Raw genomic sequence first — 14,197 nt, forward strand, 5'->3', positions numbered from 1 at the left:
GATATGCTAGCTTACTCTAAAAATTATGAACACATAACAATGTAAATCATAATATATTTTTAATGAAATAATGCTATGTAGAATATTCATACAAAAATATATTATGAAACATTATTAATATCAATGATCAACTCTGGACATTTTGAATCCGTTCCATAAAATAGTTCACCATATTCTCTCTTGATATTGTAGCTATTTTCTTCTCTTAGTTCGTAATCAGTAGAATAATCATTATTCCATTTTAAATCATACACAATTTTTACTGGTGTGTCATCGACAGGCTCAATATGCTTTTCGTCTTTGGTATTATTTGGTTCATTGACTGTTTGATCAATGGCAGTAACGTTTGCTGGTACTTTGTTTTTCATCGATTCCTCTTTATATTCCATAGTGATATTTTCTACCAATACCCTTTTTATTTTTCTGGCAGTTTCACTGTCTATTATCACATTATTTTTACACATGTAACAGTTACACCACGTAGACAAGATATGGTTTATGATATTAGTAGAAGAGTAGTAGGCCTTTCTTTTTTTGATCTTCTGTTGAATGCTAATACCCGAAAGCTGACGATAGGATGTATCATTAGGTAATGTGTTACCTGCAATAGTAGCAAGGAGTTGTCCTCTATCATCAACGATTATTTTTTTGTTGGCATTCACTTTGAGTGCAATTATCTCTGGAGATCTCAATCTTACATATCCACCAATATAAGAGTTGAATTTTTTCGGTACTCCAAAGAAATTTAATTCCTTACTGTCATAACAATGTATGCATACATTTCCAATAGTGCTACCACTTGTTCTTGTTTCATTTTTTAAATACTTCTCCTTGTCGGCAGCCAATGCTACAATAACATTGTCATGTGAACACACTTTATTAAAATGCTCCATCTTCACTTTTTTTAAAGATATGACTTGTGTTTATCGCTCCACCGCGTAGAAAAATAATGATTTAATACATGCAATAAACAAGATAGTGTCAATAACCCGCCATAAAGTACCAGTGGGAAAGCCGCATCGTGTCTCTGAGCAAGCATAGAGTACAATTGTTAGAGCCGTAAGCATATTTTATGTCATTTTAAGATACGTAAAAAAAAAGTTGAATAATTTCGAAGTCCCAAAAAATTTTTTAGTCCAATAAAAAAAAGTGCTACTACAAACATTATTTTTCTAATAGTAAAGATCATGACTAACATGTCTATACCATTCTCATTTTGAGTTTGGAAAATATCAAATGTGATTTTTTTTTGTTTTAAGTATGTTTCATCTCATTCGAAGACATGTAAAAAAAAAGTTTAAAGAAATATATCATAAAAAAATAATAAAAAAAGTTTAAAAAAATTCAAAAAAATGGGGGGAGGGGGCCAAAAAGTTGGAGGGGAGTGGGGCGCCCTTCGAGTTTGGGGATAGGGGACCTTTGAGAGGTTGAGGTTTCTGGTGGTTAGGGTCGCTGGTGCTTATGATCCTTGATGGTTCGTACTCACATACACCTTACTACTTTATTTGCAAGGATTTCTAAGGTTTGTTCTGAATTTCATTATTAAAATTCTTTTCTCGCCATCTACATCTTTCTTAGTATCAACTTTTTAGTATACTATAACGTTAGACTCTATTTTAAACTGACAACACTCTTCAAACGCCACTTGTGTATTATACAGAACACATCGAAGAAGTAAAGCTATCTATTATTAAAATTCTTTTCTTGCCATCTACATCTCTCTTAGTATCAACTTTTTAGTATACTATAACGTTAAACTCTATTTTAAATTGAAAACACTGTTCAAACGCCACTTGTGTATTATAAAGAACACATCGAAGAAGTAAAGCTAGGTCAGGTCATAAGACCATTTTATCATCGTTAACCATTTCCATAGATTGATATTGCTCTAAATTTATAATAAATAAGCTATGAGTTAACATGCTCTTCTGGGTTACCTTAGCTGCTAATCAGTTTAACTATTCTCCATCTTCATACGATCCAATCACTAATTAGAATCATTGACGCTCCTATTATTCAAACATTAATTAATATCGTTCATAGAGTCCAATTCACAAATGCTAAACCCTTTTTTTTCCAAATAGAGTTATTTATTTGGTAAATGATTCAACAGCATATGTCATCAATTCTAATTATATTGCATTCTTAATCAGACTCGAGGAGATGCCTTTAAGCCAAAGGTTATCAAACTCTTTGACAGGTTCTACTCACTTTCTCTGAAAAGGTTAACAATTTCTAGTTTTTGGTTAAAAAAAAACAAAAAAAAACATGCTATGATGAAAGTGCCTCAAAAACCAGTCTGGTTGTGTTTTACAATCCCAACTATACTTTCAAAACCTGTTTGATCACTTTATAGGTATATAATATAAAAGGATTGGTCGCTTTTTGCAATGTGCTCGTCAAACTGCACTGTATATTCTTGTATCCCTGAAACCTTTATATAATACACTACTATAGATAGTTATCTTGCTGAGATAGTACATTGTTTAAAAACTGCCGAGTCTTTCGAAGTATCTTCAGTCTCTGTTAGAAAAAACACTCAGAAAAAAGTTTGGTCGGATTTTCCTCTGCATAAAAAGGCGAAGCTCCAACATCGTTTCTGGTATCATATATGGTTAGAGTGCGATTGGCCTCGTTTTGGAGTAGTATTTGAAATTATGAAATTTACGAGACGTGCATTCCGTAAGGTTGTTCGAAAATGGAAAAACAACAAGTATATGATATATCTTATTCTGTCCGAAAATAATCCTCAACTTCTATGGAAACAAGTTTCTAAACTTACTCGTTCGCACTCTCTTGAATCTGAACAAATTAGTATCTCTGAGTGGCATGCTCATTTTTAGTAATTTTTTTCAGCAGACGCACCACCTCTAGAGTCTTCTTTTCGAGAAATTTTTTATAGTTAATTATCAAATATTGACCATAGTAAGAACTTTCTTAATATCTTTCTGTCATCTGTAGCTAAACAAATTCAATTGATGCTTTGTGGTTCGTATAGGCCAATTAGTGTTTGTTCGATAATTAGCAAACTTCTTGAAACAGTCCTCTTCCCATTTATTAATGTACGTTCCAATTTTGGCGACAATCAGTTCGGATTCAGAAGCGGGATTGGATTTCAAAATGCACATGCTGTTTCCCTTGATATTAATCAAAAAAAATTTTTGCACAAAATAAGTTTTTCAGAAAAAGTAAAGAACTCTATTAAACCAAAAATGAACAAAAATATAATCAATAATCTACCAAACATATAAATACCACAGATCAGTATCAATAAATAAATGAAACCCAAAACAAACAGAAATTACAATAAGTCAAACTCAAAACGAGCAGAAATTAATCTTCTAAACCCTATGCTTTCTAAAAGCCAGAATATAATTTGTACTTTACTGATAAAATCTTTTAAATATAGACGCATTTCGGGACAATGTCACATGTGTGCTGGGGTGAGAGGGTAGCTGCCCTCTGATCACTTTGACTCTTAAAAAGAGCACTAGAGCGTCTGATTGCAAGTCTAATGAGCCCCCTTTGAAGTTTATATGACCCCACTTTCTATAAAAACCCTATATGTCCCCAGGGCACAACTTTCAACCTTTTCCCTGAGGGATGGGAGGATTTGTTATCCTCAAAGACATAATTTCCAGACCTTTCTGATAGGTTTAACAAAATGGCTATATCAAAATTTTGATATGAAGTGTTTGGGGAATGATAGGCGTGGAGGGAGACATTTACCCTCTTAGGACTTTCGGCTAATAGAAAAGGCACTAGTCCTCTCAATTTCCAATCGAATGAGCCCCTTTTGAAGCTTCTACGACAATACTTTCTATAAAAACATTATATACCCCAAGGACATAACTTACGACCCTTGTCATGAGGGCTATGGAGGAGGTTTGTCATCGTCAAAGACATAGTTTCCAGATCTTTCAACTACGTTAAACAAAATTGAGATATAAAAATGATGATCGGAAATGTTTGGAGAGATGGCGGCCGTTAGGGGGGGGGGGATTCTCCCTCTGATTACTTTTGACTATTATAAAGGGCAATAGCCCTCTCAATTTCAAATGGACAGAGCCCTTTTTTAAGTTCTTACGACAACACTTTCTATATGATACTATATGCCCCCAGGGCAGAACTTACAACCTAGCCCTGAGGGCTGTTGGGGTTGTCATATTCAAAAACATAATTTCCAGACCCTTCAACTTCGTTCAAAAAAATTACAATATCAAAATGTTGATCGGAAGTGTTGGGGGAAATGATGGGTATGGGGGAGGCATTCGCCCTCCGATCGCTTTTGACTATTAATAAGGGCACTAGCTTTCTCAATTTCCATTTGAATGAGTCATTTTTGAAGTTTTTACAGCAACACTGGCAAAGACCTAATTTCCAGAACTTTCAACTACGTCAAACAAAATCTTTATCTCAAAATTTTGATTGGATGTGTTTGGGGAAATGGTAGGCTTGAGAGGGGCGTTAGTTACCCTCCAATCACTTTCGACTATTAAATAGGGCAATAGCACTTTCAATTTCTAATCGAATGAGCCCTTTTTGAAGCTTCTACGACAAAACTTTCTATAAAACCGTTATATACCCCCAGGACATAACTTACAACCCTTGTCATGAGGGCTATGGAAAAGGTTTGTCATCCTCAAAGACTTAATTTCCAGATCTTTCAACTAGGTAGAACAAAATGGCGATATCAAAGGGTTTATCGGAAATGTTTGGGGAAATTGCGGCCGTTAGGCGGGGGGGGGATTCTTCCTCTGATTACTTATGACTATTAAAAAGGGCAATAGTCCTCTCAATTTTTAATCGAAAGAACCCTTTTTGAATTTTTTATGACAAAACTTTCTTTATGAAATTATATGCCCCCAGGGAATAACTTACAACCTTAGCCCTGAGGGCTGTTGGGGGTTATCATACTCAAAAACATAATTTCCGGACCCTTCAACTTCGTTCAAAAAAATTAATATATCAAAATGTTGATCGGAAGTGTTGGGGGAAATGATGGGTATGGGGGAGGTATTCGCCCTCCGATCGCTTTGACTATTAATAAGGGCACTAGCCCTCTCAATTTCCAATTGAATGCATCCTTTTTGAAGTTTTTACGACAACATTTTCTATAAAAAAAAAAAAACTTATATTCCCCCAGGGAATAGATTACAACCTTATCCATGAGGGCTTGGGGGGGGTGTCATTACCGAAAACATAATTTCCAGACCTTTCAACTACGTTGAACAAAATGGATATCTCAAAATTTTGATTGGATGAGTTTGGGGAAATGGTAGGCTTAAGAGGGGCGTTAGTTGCCCTCCAATCACTTTTGACTATTAAATAGGGCACTTGCACTCTCAATTTCAAATCAAAAGAGCCGTTTTTGAATTTTTTTCGACCACATTTTCTATATGACATTATATGCCCGCGGGGCATAACTTACAACCTTAGTCCTGGGGACAGTTGGGGGTTGTCGTACTCAAAAACATAATTTCTGGACCCTTCAACTACGTTCAACAAAATTACTATATCTAAATGTTGATCGGAAGTGTTTGGGGAAGTGATGGGTATGGGGGAGACATTCGCCCTACGATTGCTTTTGACTATTAAAAAGGGTACTATCCCTCTCAATTTCCAATTGAATGAGTCCTTTTTGAAGTTTCTACGGCAACACTGGCAAAGACCAAATTTCGCGAACTTTCAACTACGGAAATCAAGAGCATGGGGGGAGGGGGCTTGTTGCCATCTAATCACTTTTGACTCTGAAAAAAGGCACTAGAACTTTTAATTTTTAATCGAATGAGCTGCTTTCGAAGTTTCTACGACAGCCCTTCTATACGAAGGGTCTTGGTCAGGAAAAGATAGTACATTGTGCCCACTTTGCTCTTTACATAACTGGCGCAATTGCAATGCCCATGATTGACATATATAAACCACCAGTAAGAAGTTTTAGACCATTATAAGTTGATTAATTGCCAAAATTGAATTCTTAGGCATTTTTAGTCCTATTTGGACAAACATTGATGGTTTCTGGTACAAAATGGGGGCAAACGAAACCTTTCTATGATTTGATTTCTTTCGATAGTGAAAGAGCGTGTTAAATATTTTTGATAACCATTTAAATGAAATTATCTCGGTAATTTTAAGACCACTTGTTTGATAAGACTATTCCTCGGAAAAAAACAGAAGAAGAATAGATACGGCAGTGAAACCTTTGCGACAGTGTAACTTTTTGGCTGTTCAAGGGGTAATTTTTTCGATTCATAGGTTATATAGATAGATAAGAAATTTACTACCTTTAGAATCAGAATCCCATGCTTAATCCAAATGTAGCATTCATTTCCGTTGTAAATTTACTTAGCCCTCTCTCTCTTTTCTAGATTCTCAAGAATTTCTTGGGGTAATAAAAAGTTACAAGGTTGGCCTTAATTTGACGGTTACTATTTACAAAATAGTCTTACCTGGGACATATTTGCTGCTAGAAAGTTCGGTACTGGTGCAGTGGGTTTGATCTTAGCTTGGTAATACGGGATCTAGAGATTAAACCTTGCTATAGCAACACACTGCAGGGCCGATGCAGGGACCTTATAGTCAAGAAAAGTCGTTAATGCGATTAATTAATTACTACTCATGGTTTGCTGTTGACACTTTCTTTAAAAACTCATTTATTTAATCTTAGCTAAAAATGTATGTTGTTTGTTCTTTTGCTGGCTTGCAGTTGTAGCAACTGCAAAGCAACATGGACACATGTAGCTTTTTTTAGGGCACCAATTTCAGCAGCTCAGTAGGTAAACGATAGCATTGAAAAAAAAATGCCTTGTGCTTGAGATTTTAAAAACTAAACATAATGGGCACCATTTATCAACTGCAGGTTTATAGTTTTACTATTCAGTTCTTTTGATTTTTCTGCTGAAGAAAAGGAAACAATTGAGGATTTTTTTAATTTCTGATGATCTCTATGTAATTAGGCATCGTTTTTGTAAATTGGCACCGATAACATAAAATTTTTTAAGCTCTAATCGACGCGTTTTTATTGCAAATCAGCAACGCTTTGGTAAATTGGCGCAGAAAAAAGCTACGTGTGCCCAGCTCTTTACTGCTGCCACCATAGTTGTGTTTTCAGGTACCGGGTATGAAGCGTGTTTTGAGCGGGCTTGACAAAAATCGTTTTTAGGTTCTCCGTGTTCAACCCAGCAAAACTGTAATGCGTTTTCATCTTACGGATTCCAAGCGTATTGGACACGGGTTCCTCAAAATTGTAACACGCCAGAATAGCATGGTTGATCACGGGTTCTGAGAAGACATTCGCCTCTGTTGAACACGGCACTCAAAACGATAAACTGTACAACCCGTTTGAAATCCATGATGAATATGGCTGGCCTGATTACTGCAGAACAAGTATTGCTGCAGACAGTGCTACCTATATCCTTATTCTACCGTATTGTTTGTGGAGAAAGGCTTGTTTAAAACCATTAACTAAGCAGAAGAAAGGAAAGAACTACTTTAATTGCAAAGGGGAATATTGGAAATATCTTACTAATAGGCTAGATTCGACTATAATGGCTTCCTTGTCAAGGTGATATTTTTTATTTAGTTCTTAGTAAAAGCCTTGTCATCGAGCCTAGCTGGCTGCTGTAGTTGCAATAATGAATTAGTAGTAGGCTAGAAAGATAGGCCTAACCAAGAATAAGTTCAACATAAAAAACATTAAAGAACAATGACAGTATCTGATATTGCCTAGCCTGTATAGATTGATTTTTAGTAAGAATGCAATGTTAAATTTTTGTGTTTTTCATGCAATTTTAATAGGAAGAAAGGGAACAAATCACCTAATGCTTTTATTGGCTCTGGTCTTCCCAAGTGTAATAATTTACTTTTTAGGTCAATTTAGTACTAGCCTAAAATTGGGGATAGGCCTAATAAAAAGGAAACATGCTCATAAAGCAATTCTTATGGTAAAGTTCTACAAAATCATATTAGGCCTATTGAGTTAGGACTAAAGTGAATACACCATTCGATGCCTGTTTTATGCTGATTACGAATATAATAAGAATTTCTATCAGACATGAATTTCAGCCCCCCCCCCCCCTATACTATATGCCAATTCAGGGTTAGGTTAGGTTAGGTATAGCCTATATAGGGGGGGGGGTTGAAATTCATTTCCGATAGAAATGCTTATTATATTTGAATTATTATATTCAAATATAATATATTGATAATATATTATTATATTCAAATATCATATATAATAATCTTTCGCCCTTTGCCACTGCTATTTAAAAATAAAAATAAAATAAAAAGACCAGCATGAACGCTATCTATAAAAGAACTTATTAGGTGGCAATTTAAAAAGACTTAAGCATTGAATTCAAAGCGTGGTGAGTTTTGGAAACTTTTTTTCTTTTGAAGATTTTAGAGGAAAGACTTGATGATAAAGGTTCTCCCCTTGGATAATATAAGAACTAGGATCATTATACATATTTTAAAGTAAGAATTGTTTTCTTAACATGTCTACTTATGAGGGGGCCAAGGCTAAATAATTACCCCAATTCAGGGTATATATTTCTATATTAGGGGGGGGGGGGTAAAGTTTAAACTTACCTCCTATTTACATCAGAAACAAAATTTGCCCCCATCCCCCCTAATGTAGAAATATATACCCTGAATTGGCATATAAAGGGGGGACTGAAATTCATTTCCGATAGAAATGATTATTATATTCATAATCAGCATAAAAAAAGGCATTGAGTGGTATATTCACTTTATGTGTAAGTCAATAATATGATTTGGTAGAAATTTACCAAAGCATGGTGGAAAATGTGTTAACTACAATTCTTCTGCATATTATGAAGTAAGAATGGTAAAGTTCTACAAAATCATATTATTGTCTCTCTTTATTGCTAACAAGAGCTGAAACTTCATAGAGAGTTGTATAATGGCTGATTTAAAAGTTAATTTTTATACACAATGAATCTTTAGCTAATTTTTCTAACCTTACATCATAGTTTCAACCAGACCCCTGTGCCATGCCAATGAGGGAAGACTGTCAAAAACAGTGTGCTGCTGGTAAAATGTTGGTGGCATGCTGCCAGTAAGATGTTGGCAGCTTGCCACTGGTGTGATCAATGTTGACTGCAAATATTAATGTTTTCATCAGTCTTTCTCAAATCACAGCTTAAATTTACAACAGATTCAATCCTATTCATGAGTTCAAAACTTCACAAGTCACCAGCTGGAAACTGGTCTTCTTTGTTATTCATCAAGAGAAGTAGAAATCTGGCACAAACAAAATGGCTGTGTTGTTTCAGGGCCCTTGCATAATAGTTGAAGTATCTATTAGCTATGTATTCTTAACATAAATAATTATCAAAGTTAGTAGTTTTTTTCATCTAGCATAACTGCATACAAAACTTCAAATACCATATCACAAAATTTGTCAGTTATCTGGGTTAAAACTTTGAATATAAGTTTGAACTAAGAAGCTTAATTTTTTCATAATGCCCTTTGCCTATATCTGTTTTGTCACCTTTAAAACAGTTGAAATGGGCAACTTTGATACTGATTGTTTTTTTTTTTGCTCTGTTGGATTCCTAAAAAGCCTTCCATGTATTAAAAACTGGTTTTTAATAACAATTTAAAAAAAAATCCATTTTAAAGATTTTTGGCTTCTTTATAGAATATGTCATGTAGGCTAAGGCTGAACTGCTGCTTTTTTTTTATTACTTTTGGCTGCTCTTTTGGATATTGTTCATTTTTTCTTTTGGGGATTCATTCCAAATTATAAACTCATAAATACCTAATATCAGCTAAATTATAAACTGCATCTAAAAAGAGTAAATTTATCAAATTGAAAAATATATGATAATAAGATATTTTCTCATGCATTGGTTGTCTCATGACCAGACACAGGTTGTGGATAGTAGCCTTAAGTCTTTGGAACCAAACCAAAATCTTTCCTTAATGCACATAGGTCTGATTTTTAGGAAGAAGTTAGTAGAGCTCTCCAGAGCAAATTAAAACATGCAAATGGAAAAATTCTAGGCCACAGTTTTTCAGCTCTCCCAAAGAGGTTGCTGCTATGCATTGTTTTCTTTTTATCAGGAATCATTATGGTGAATGTCAAGTTAAATTCTGCCTGAATTCTATTTCTTTTCTTTTTCTCTTTTTATTACCCAGTATATTTGCGGCTGCCTTTGCATGTCATATAAATCCTAGTAAACGTATCCTAGTCATTTTGTCGAATGTTATTTTAAAACTGATTTTTAATACTGCAAATTTATGCAATTAGGAAGTGATACAGAATCTCCATTGATTCCGGTTTGTTTTGTCTGTATTTGAGCTTGAAATTAACATTTATCAAGGTGAAGGACAAGCACTGTTGCAACATATCCTCACACTCTTATACTGAAGGTGGGGCAAGTAGGCCTTCTAACACTTCACATGAGAAAACTTCAATTACAATGAAACAAAAAAACACTCAATGGTTTATTCGGTATAAAGAAAAATGAAGTGCCAGCTATTTTCTTAGGTAGAAAATGAACAGCTCATCGATGTAATTAAATGAAATAATATGCAGACTGAAGTAGCTCCAGGAAGATGTAGAGATTTTCTTCCTAGTTTGTCACTTTTAATCCAAGCAAAATGTTAGGAGACTTAGTATCAGTTATTGAGTTTAAGCTTTGATTTTCAAATGCTCACAAAAATTACCAAATTTAAGAAAGTTGCAACAATAAGTCATCTGTGGTCAAAATAATCAAAGACTCCTCTTTGATCCCCACCCAGGCTCAAAGCTTCTGCTATGGTCATATCCATGGAAATCTCCAAGGAGTTTTTTTTTAGAAATAGCTTTCAAGCATAGTTAGGGGCATTTAGCCTTTTTTGCTTTTCTTCAAAAAAATTGTTATAATATTATAAAATGTTATGTGTACATATTTTTGGTCATCATTTGTGGGTGATTGAATTTTTTTAAACCACTGTAGATACATAAGAACATTGCAACATCTAGTACCCTGAGGTCATAAGGCTGTCAAAGACTCCTCCATGAACCACACAAATTGAAAGCTTTTATTATGACCTGACCTTTTAATGTAACTTGGGCACTGGACCAAGGGTGCCATTGTCACTTGAGTGCAATGTTAGGTGGTGATGTCAATATTGCTGTTGTCACACCAATTTGTTTTAGTGTGAATCTGCCTGGTACTTATGAATGAATGTTTTCAAAGTAAACTCGTTTTATCAATAAGAAAAAAATGGGTTGGACGCATGTGTCCCTTGTTTTTTGGATGATAAAACTATACAAGTGCTGTATCAAGTATAACCCATGAAAATCTTGTTAAATTTTGTCAACTTTTCAACTTTTTGGCCTCCCTGCTTTCAATAAAAAAAAAATCAAGGTACTATCACTTAAATATAATAACTCCCTATGCCCCCCTTCTCTGGATACCATCTTCATAGGATACCATCTCTGCTTTAAATAAAAAAAAGTAACTTATCGGCATCCTTGCTTTCAAGAAAATAAAAACAAAATCAAGGCATTATCATTTAAATATGATAGCTCCCTACCCCCCCCCCCCTCTGGATACCACCTTGATAGGATGATGTCTCTGCTTTAAATAAAAAAAATTAACTTTTTGGCATCTCTGCTTTCAAAAAAAATATCAAGATATTATCGTTTAAATGTAATACCTCCCTACCCCCTACCCCCTCGTGATGCCACCTTAATAGAATACCATCTCAGCTTTACATTAAAAAAATAATTTACTTAATAATTAACTAGGTCACTATATGGTTCAAACAAACATGCAAAATAATGTCAAACAGCTTAGTGATCCTTGAAAAAAAAATGAGGGTATCAGTAAAGGGGTACAAAGACATCAACAAAAATGTCGAATTATTCAGATATACCTCAAATTATTGGAAAACTGAGTCATAGATTTGCAGTGGCATTCAATAAGATCCAAAGAATCTAATTAAAAGGGAGCACACACAAAAGCCAAATTAGGCCAGTAGCCTATGAGAAATTGCAAAATACCCAAGACAATGAACAAGTCCCAATGGGGGGCCCTAGGTCTATCAAAATATTTCAATGGTTTCCCAAGGAATTTGATATCATTTTCTTCCGTCTCCACTTTAAATGAAAAAATAATTATCTGTTTGGTATCCCTGCTTTCAATAAAACAAAAAAAATGAGGAATTATCATTTAAAAATAATAGCCCCCTATCCCTCCCCCCCCCCCCCTATAGGCAATAATTTACTATTTTTTTATGAATCAAATTTTTGGGGTAACTTCCGTTTCAATCTTTTAATTCCCTAACCTTGTACATAGCTTAGTCTATAGCTAAATTTTGTCTCAAAAGAAGGGTCTTTTTCTTGGGGGGGGGGGGGGGTAAAAAATTTTCAGAAAGAAGATTGTATTTTCTTTAGTCTATCAGGGGTTCAATGATTGAGCATTAAACATTAAGAAAATCTTATCTAAAAACAACAAAAGAAAAAAGAATTCTGCAAACTTACATTTTCAGCTGTAGAAACAATCTGTTGGCTACCAATTTCAAAATCCAACTGAAAGCTGAAGCTGTATAGTAGTAAATGCGTTCTATAATTCTATTCAACTTGAAAATAAAATTCTTGACTACAAATCATGTAAGAAATAGCAATTGGGAAACTGCATTTGAAATTATTTAAACTCATTTCATAAAGATGATACTTTTTTTGTCAACATATGAAGAACTGTGTATATTGTAATATTTGCAATTGCATATTGCATCTGTCTGGTTTTTATGCAAAGCAACAAAAGAGACAAAAATTAATGAACAAGAGAATAGTGAAGAATTATGGTGTGCAATGTAATATTTGGCAGGGAAAGTCACTGGTGACAAATTGCTAGGGGTGGCACCATGATTGCTTGATTTTAATAATTATTTAAACTCATTTCATAAAGATGATACTTTTTTTGTCAACATATGAAGAACTGTGTATATTGTAATATTTGCAATTGCATATTGCATCTGTCTGGTTTTTATGCAAAGCAACAAAAGAGACAAAAATTAATGAACAAGAGAATAGTGAAGAATTATGGTGTGCAATGTAATATTTGGCAGGGAAAGTCACTGGTGACAAATTGCTAGGGGTGGCACCATGATTGCTTGATTTTTGGGGATTTGGGGAACCAATTTTTTTTCAGGGTGATGCATAGATTTTTGGGGAAAATTGCTAGGGGTGGCACCATGATTGCTTGATTTTTGGGGATTTGGGGAACCAATTTTTTTTCAGGGTGATGCATAGATTTTTGGGGAAACACCTGAAAATTTGGGGATAGTGCAAGCCCTGCTTGATTTCTACTCAGAAAAATCAAAATACTAAACCACACAAGAAAGAAAAGCTCCAACTTTGCAGTTGATGCAATAAAGGTTTGCTGCAAAATTAATTTGAAGTCAGCCAAACGCCACTGCCTCTGCCGGCAGCATAGTGACACTTTGACGGTGGTTGACGGAGCCTCTCGTTGGCGGTGTTCAGTCGATCCGCGGGCGCGGCGCCGGGGTCTAGTCTAAACACTATTGACAACCTTTTGCGGCCCCTTAAAGGCTCAAACTGTACTTTTCCACAGAAGTAATTATAGGGAAGACCATAAAAAAGCATTCAATTATGTATTCACTTTCTTCCAATCTAAACTAAATGAATAAGAAAAAAAAAATACTGTGTTGGTTGCTTTGGGATCCATAAATTTGGTAATTTTTTGGTGAAATACTAGTTGAATGGCTTCTTGCTATCATAGTAAATAGTTGAGTTGCTTCTTGCTATCATAGAAAATAGTTGAGATAAGTGAATGAAACTTTTTGAAATAAACTGAGGGACAAAAATAAGATAAGACTCTCCTCAATGTTACCTGATCTGGCTCTGTGCTAGAAATCAGTAGTCTTTCAAATCTAAATGAAACTTATAAGTTTTAACAACTCATATTCAGATCCTTTTAAAGTACCAAGGACATCAAAATGAAAACAATGTTGTCACCTGGTCCCATCTTAGGTCTATTCATACCCCAAAACCAGTGTTTCTTTATTTCTTTTGGTCGTTGCAAAATATTAAAGGTCAGAATTCATGCACTAAGTTGCACCAGTGTTTTGAAACTGAACTATGAAAAATAATATTGAAAAACTAATTCAGTAAATTTGAAAATGCTTTTTGCACTTAAAAATTCAAAGATAGTGCATA

General features: G+C 34.6%; 1 protein-coding gene across 1 annotated transcript in view; it reads left to right on the plus strand.

Moving 5' to 3' along the window:
• Positions 1-7,455: 7,455 nt before the first annotated feature.
• The window catches only part of Bx42 (Puff-specific protein Bx42), a 51,049-nt gene continuing 44,307 nt past the window's right edge, over positions 7,456-14,197 (plus strand). The window contains exon 1 of the mRNA XM_089093423.1: positions 7,456-7,564. Coding sequence (XP_088949549.1) covers positions 7,548-7,564 — 17 coding nt within the window. The 5' untranslated portion in view covers positions 7,456-7,547. The remainder of the gene's footprint in view (positions 7,565-14,197) is intronic.

Source organism: Artemia sp. Qi Xiang Cuo, chromosome 8 (genome assembly GCF_049724085.1).
Source record: "Artemia sp. Qi Xiang Cuo chromosome 8, ASM4972408v1, whole genome shotgun sequence".
Classification (NCBI taxonomy): Eukaryota; Metazoa; Arthropoda; class Branchiopoda; order Anostraca; family Artemiidae; genus Artemia; species Artemia sp. Qi Xiang Cuo.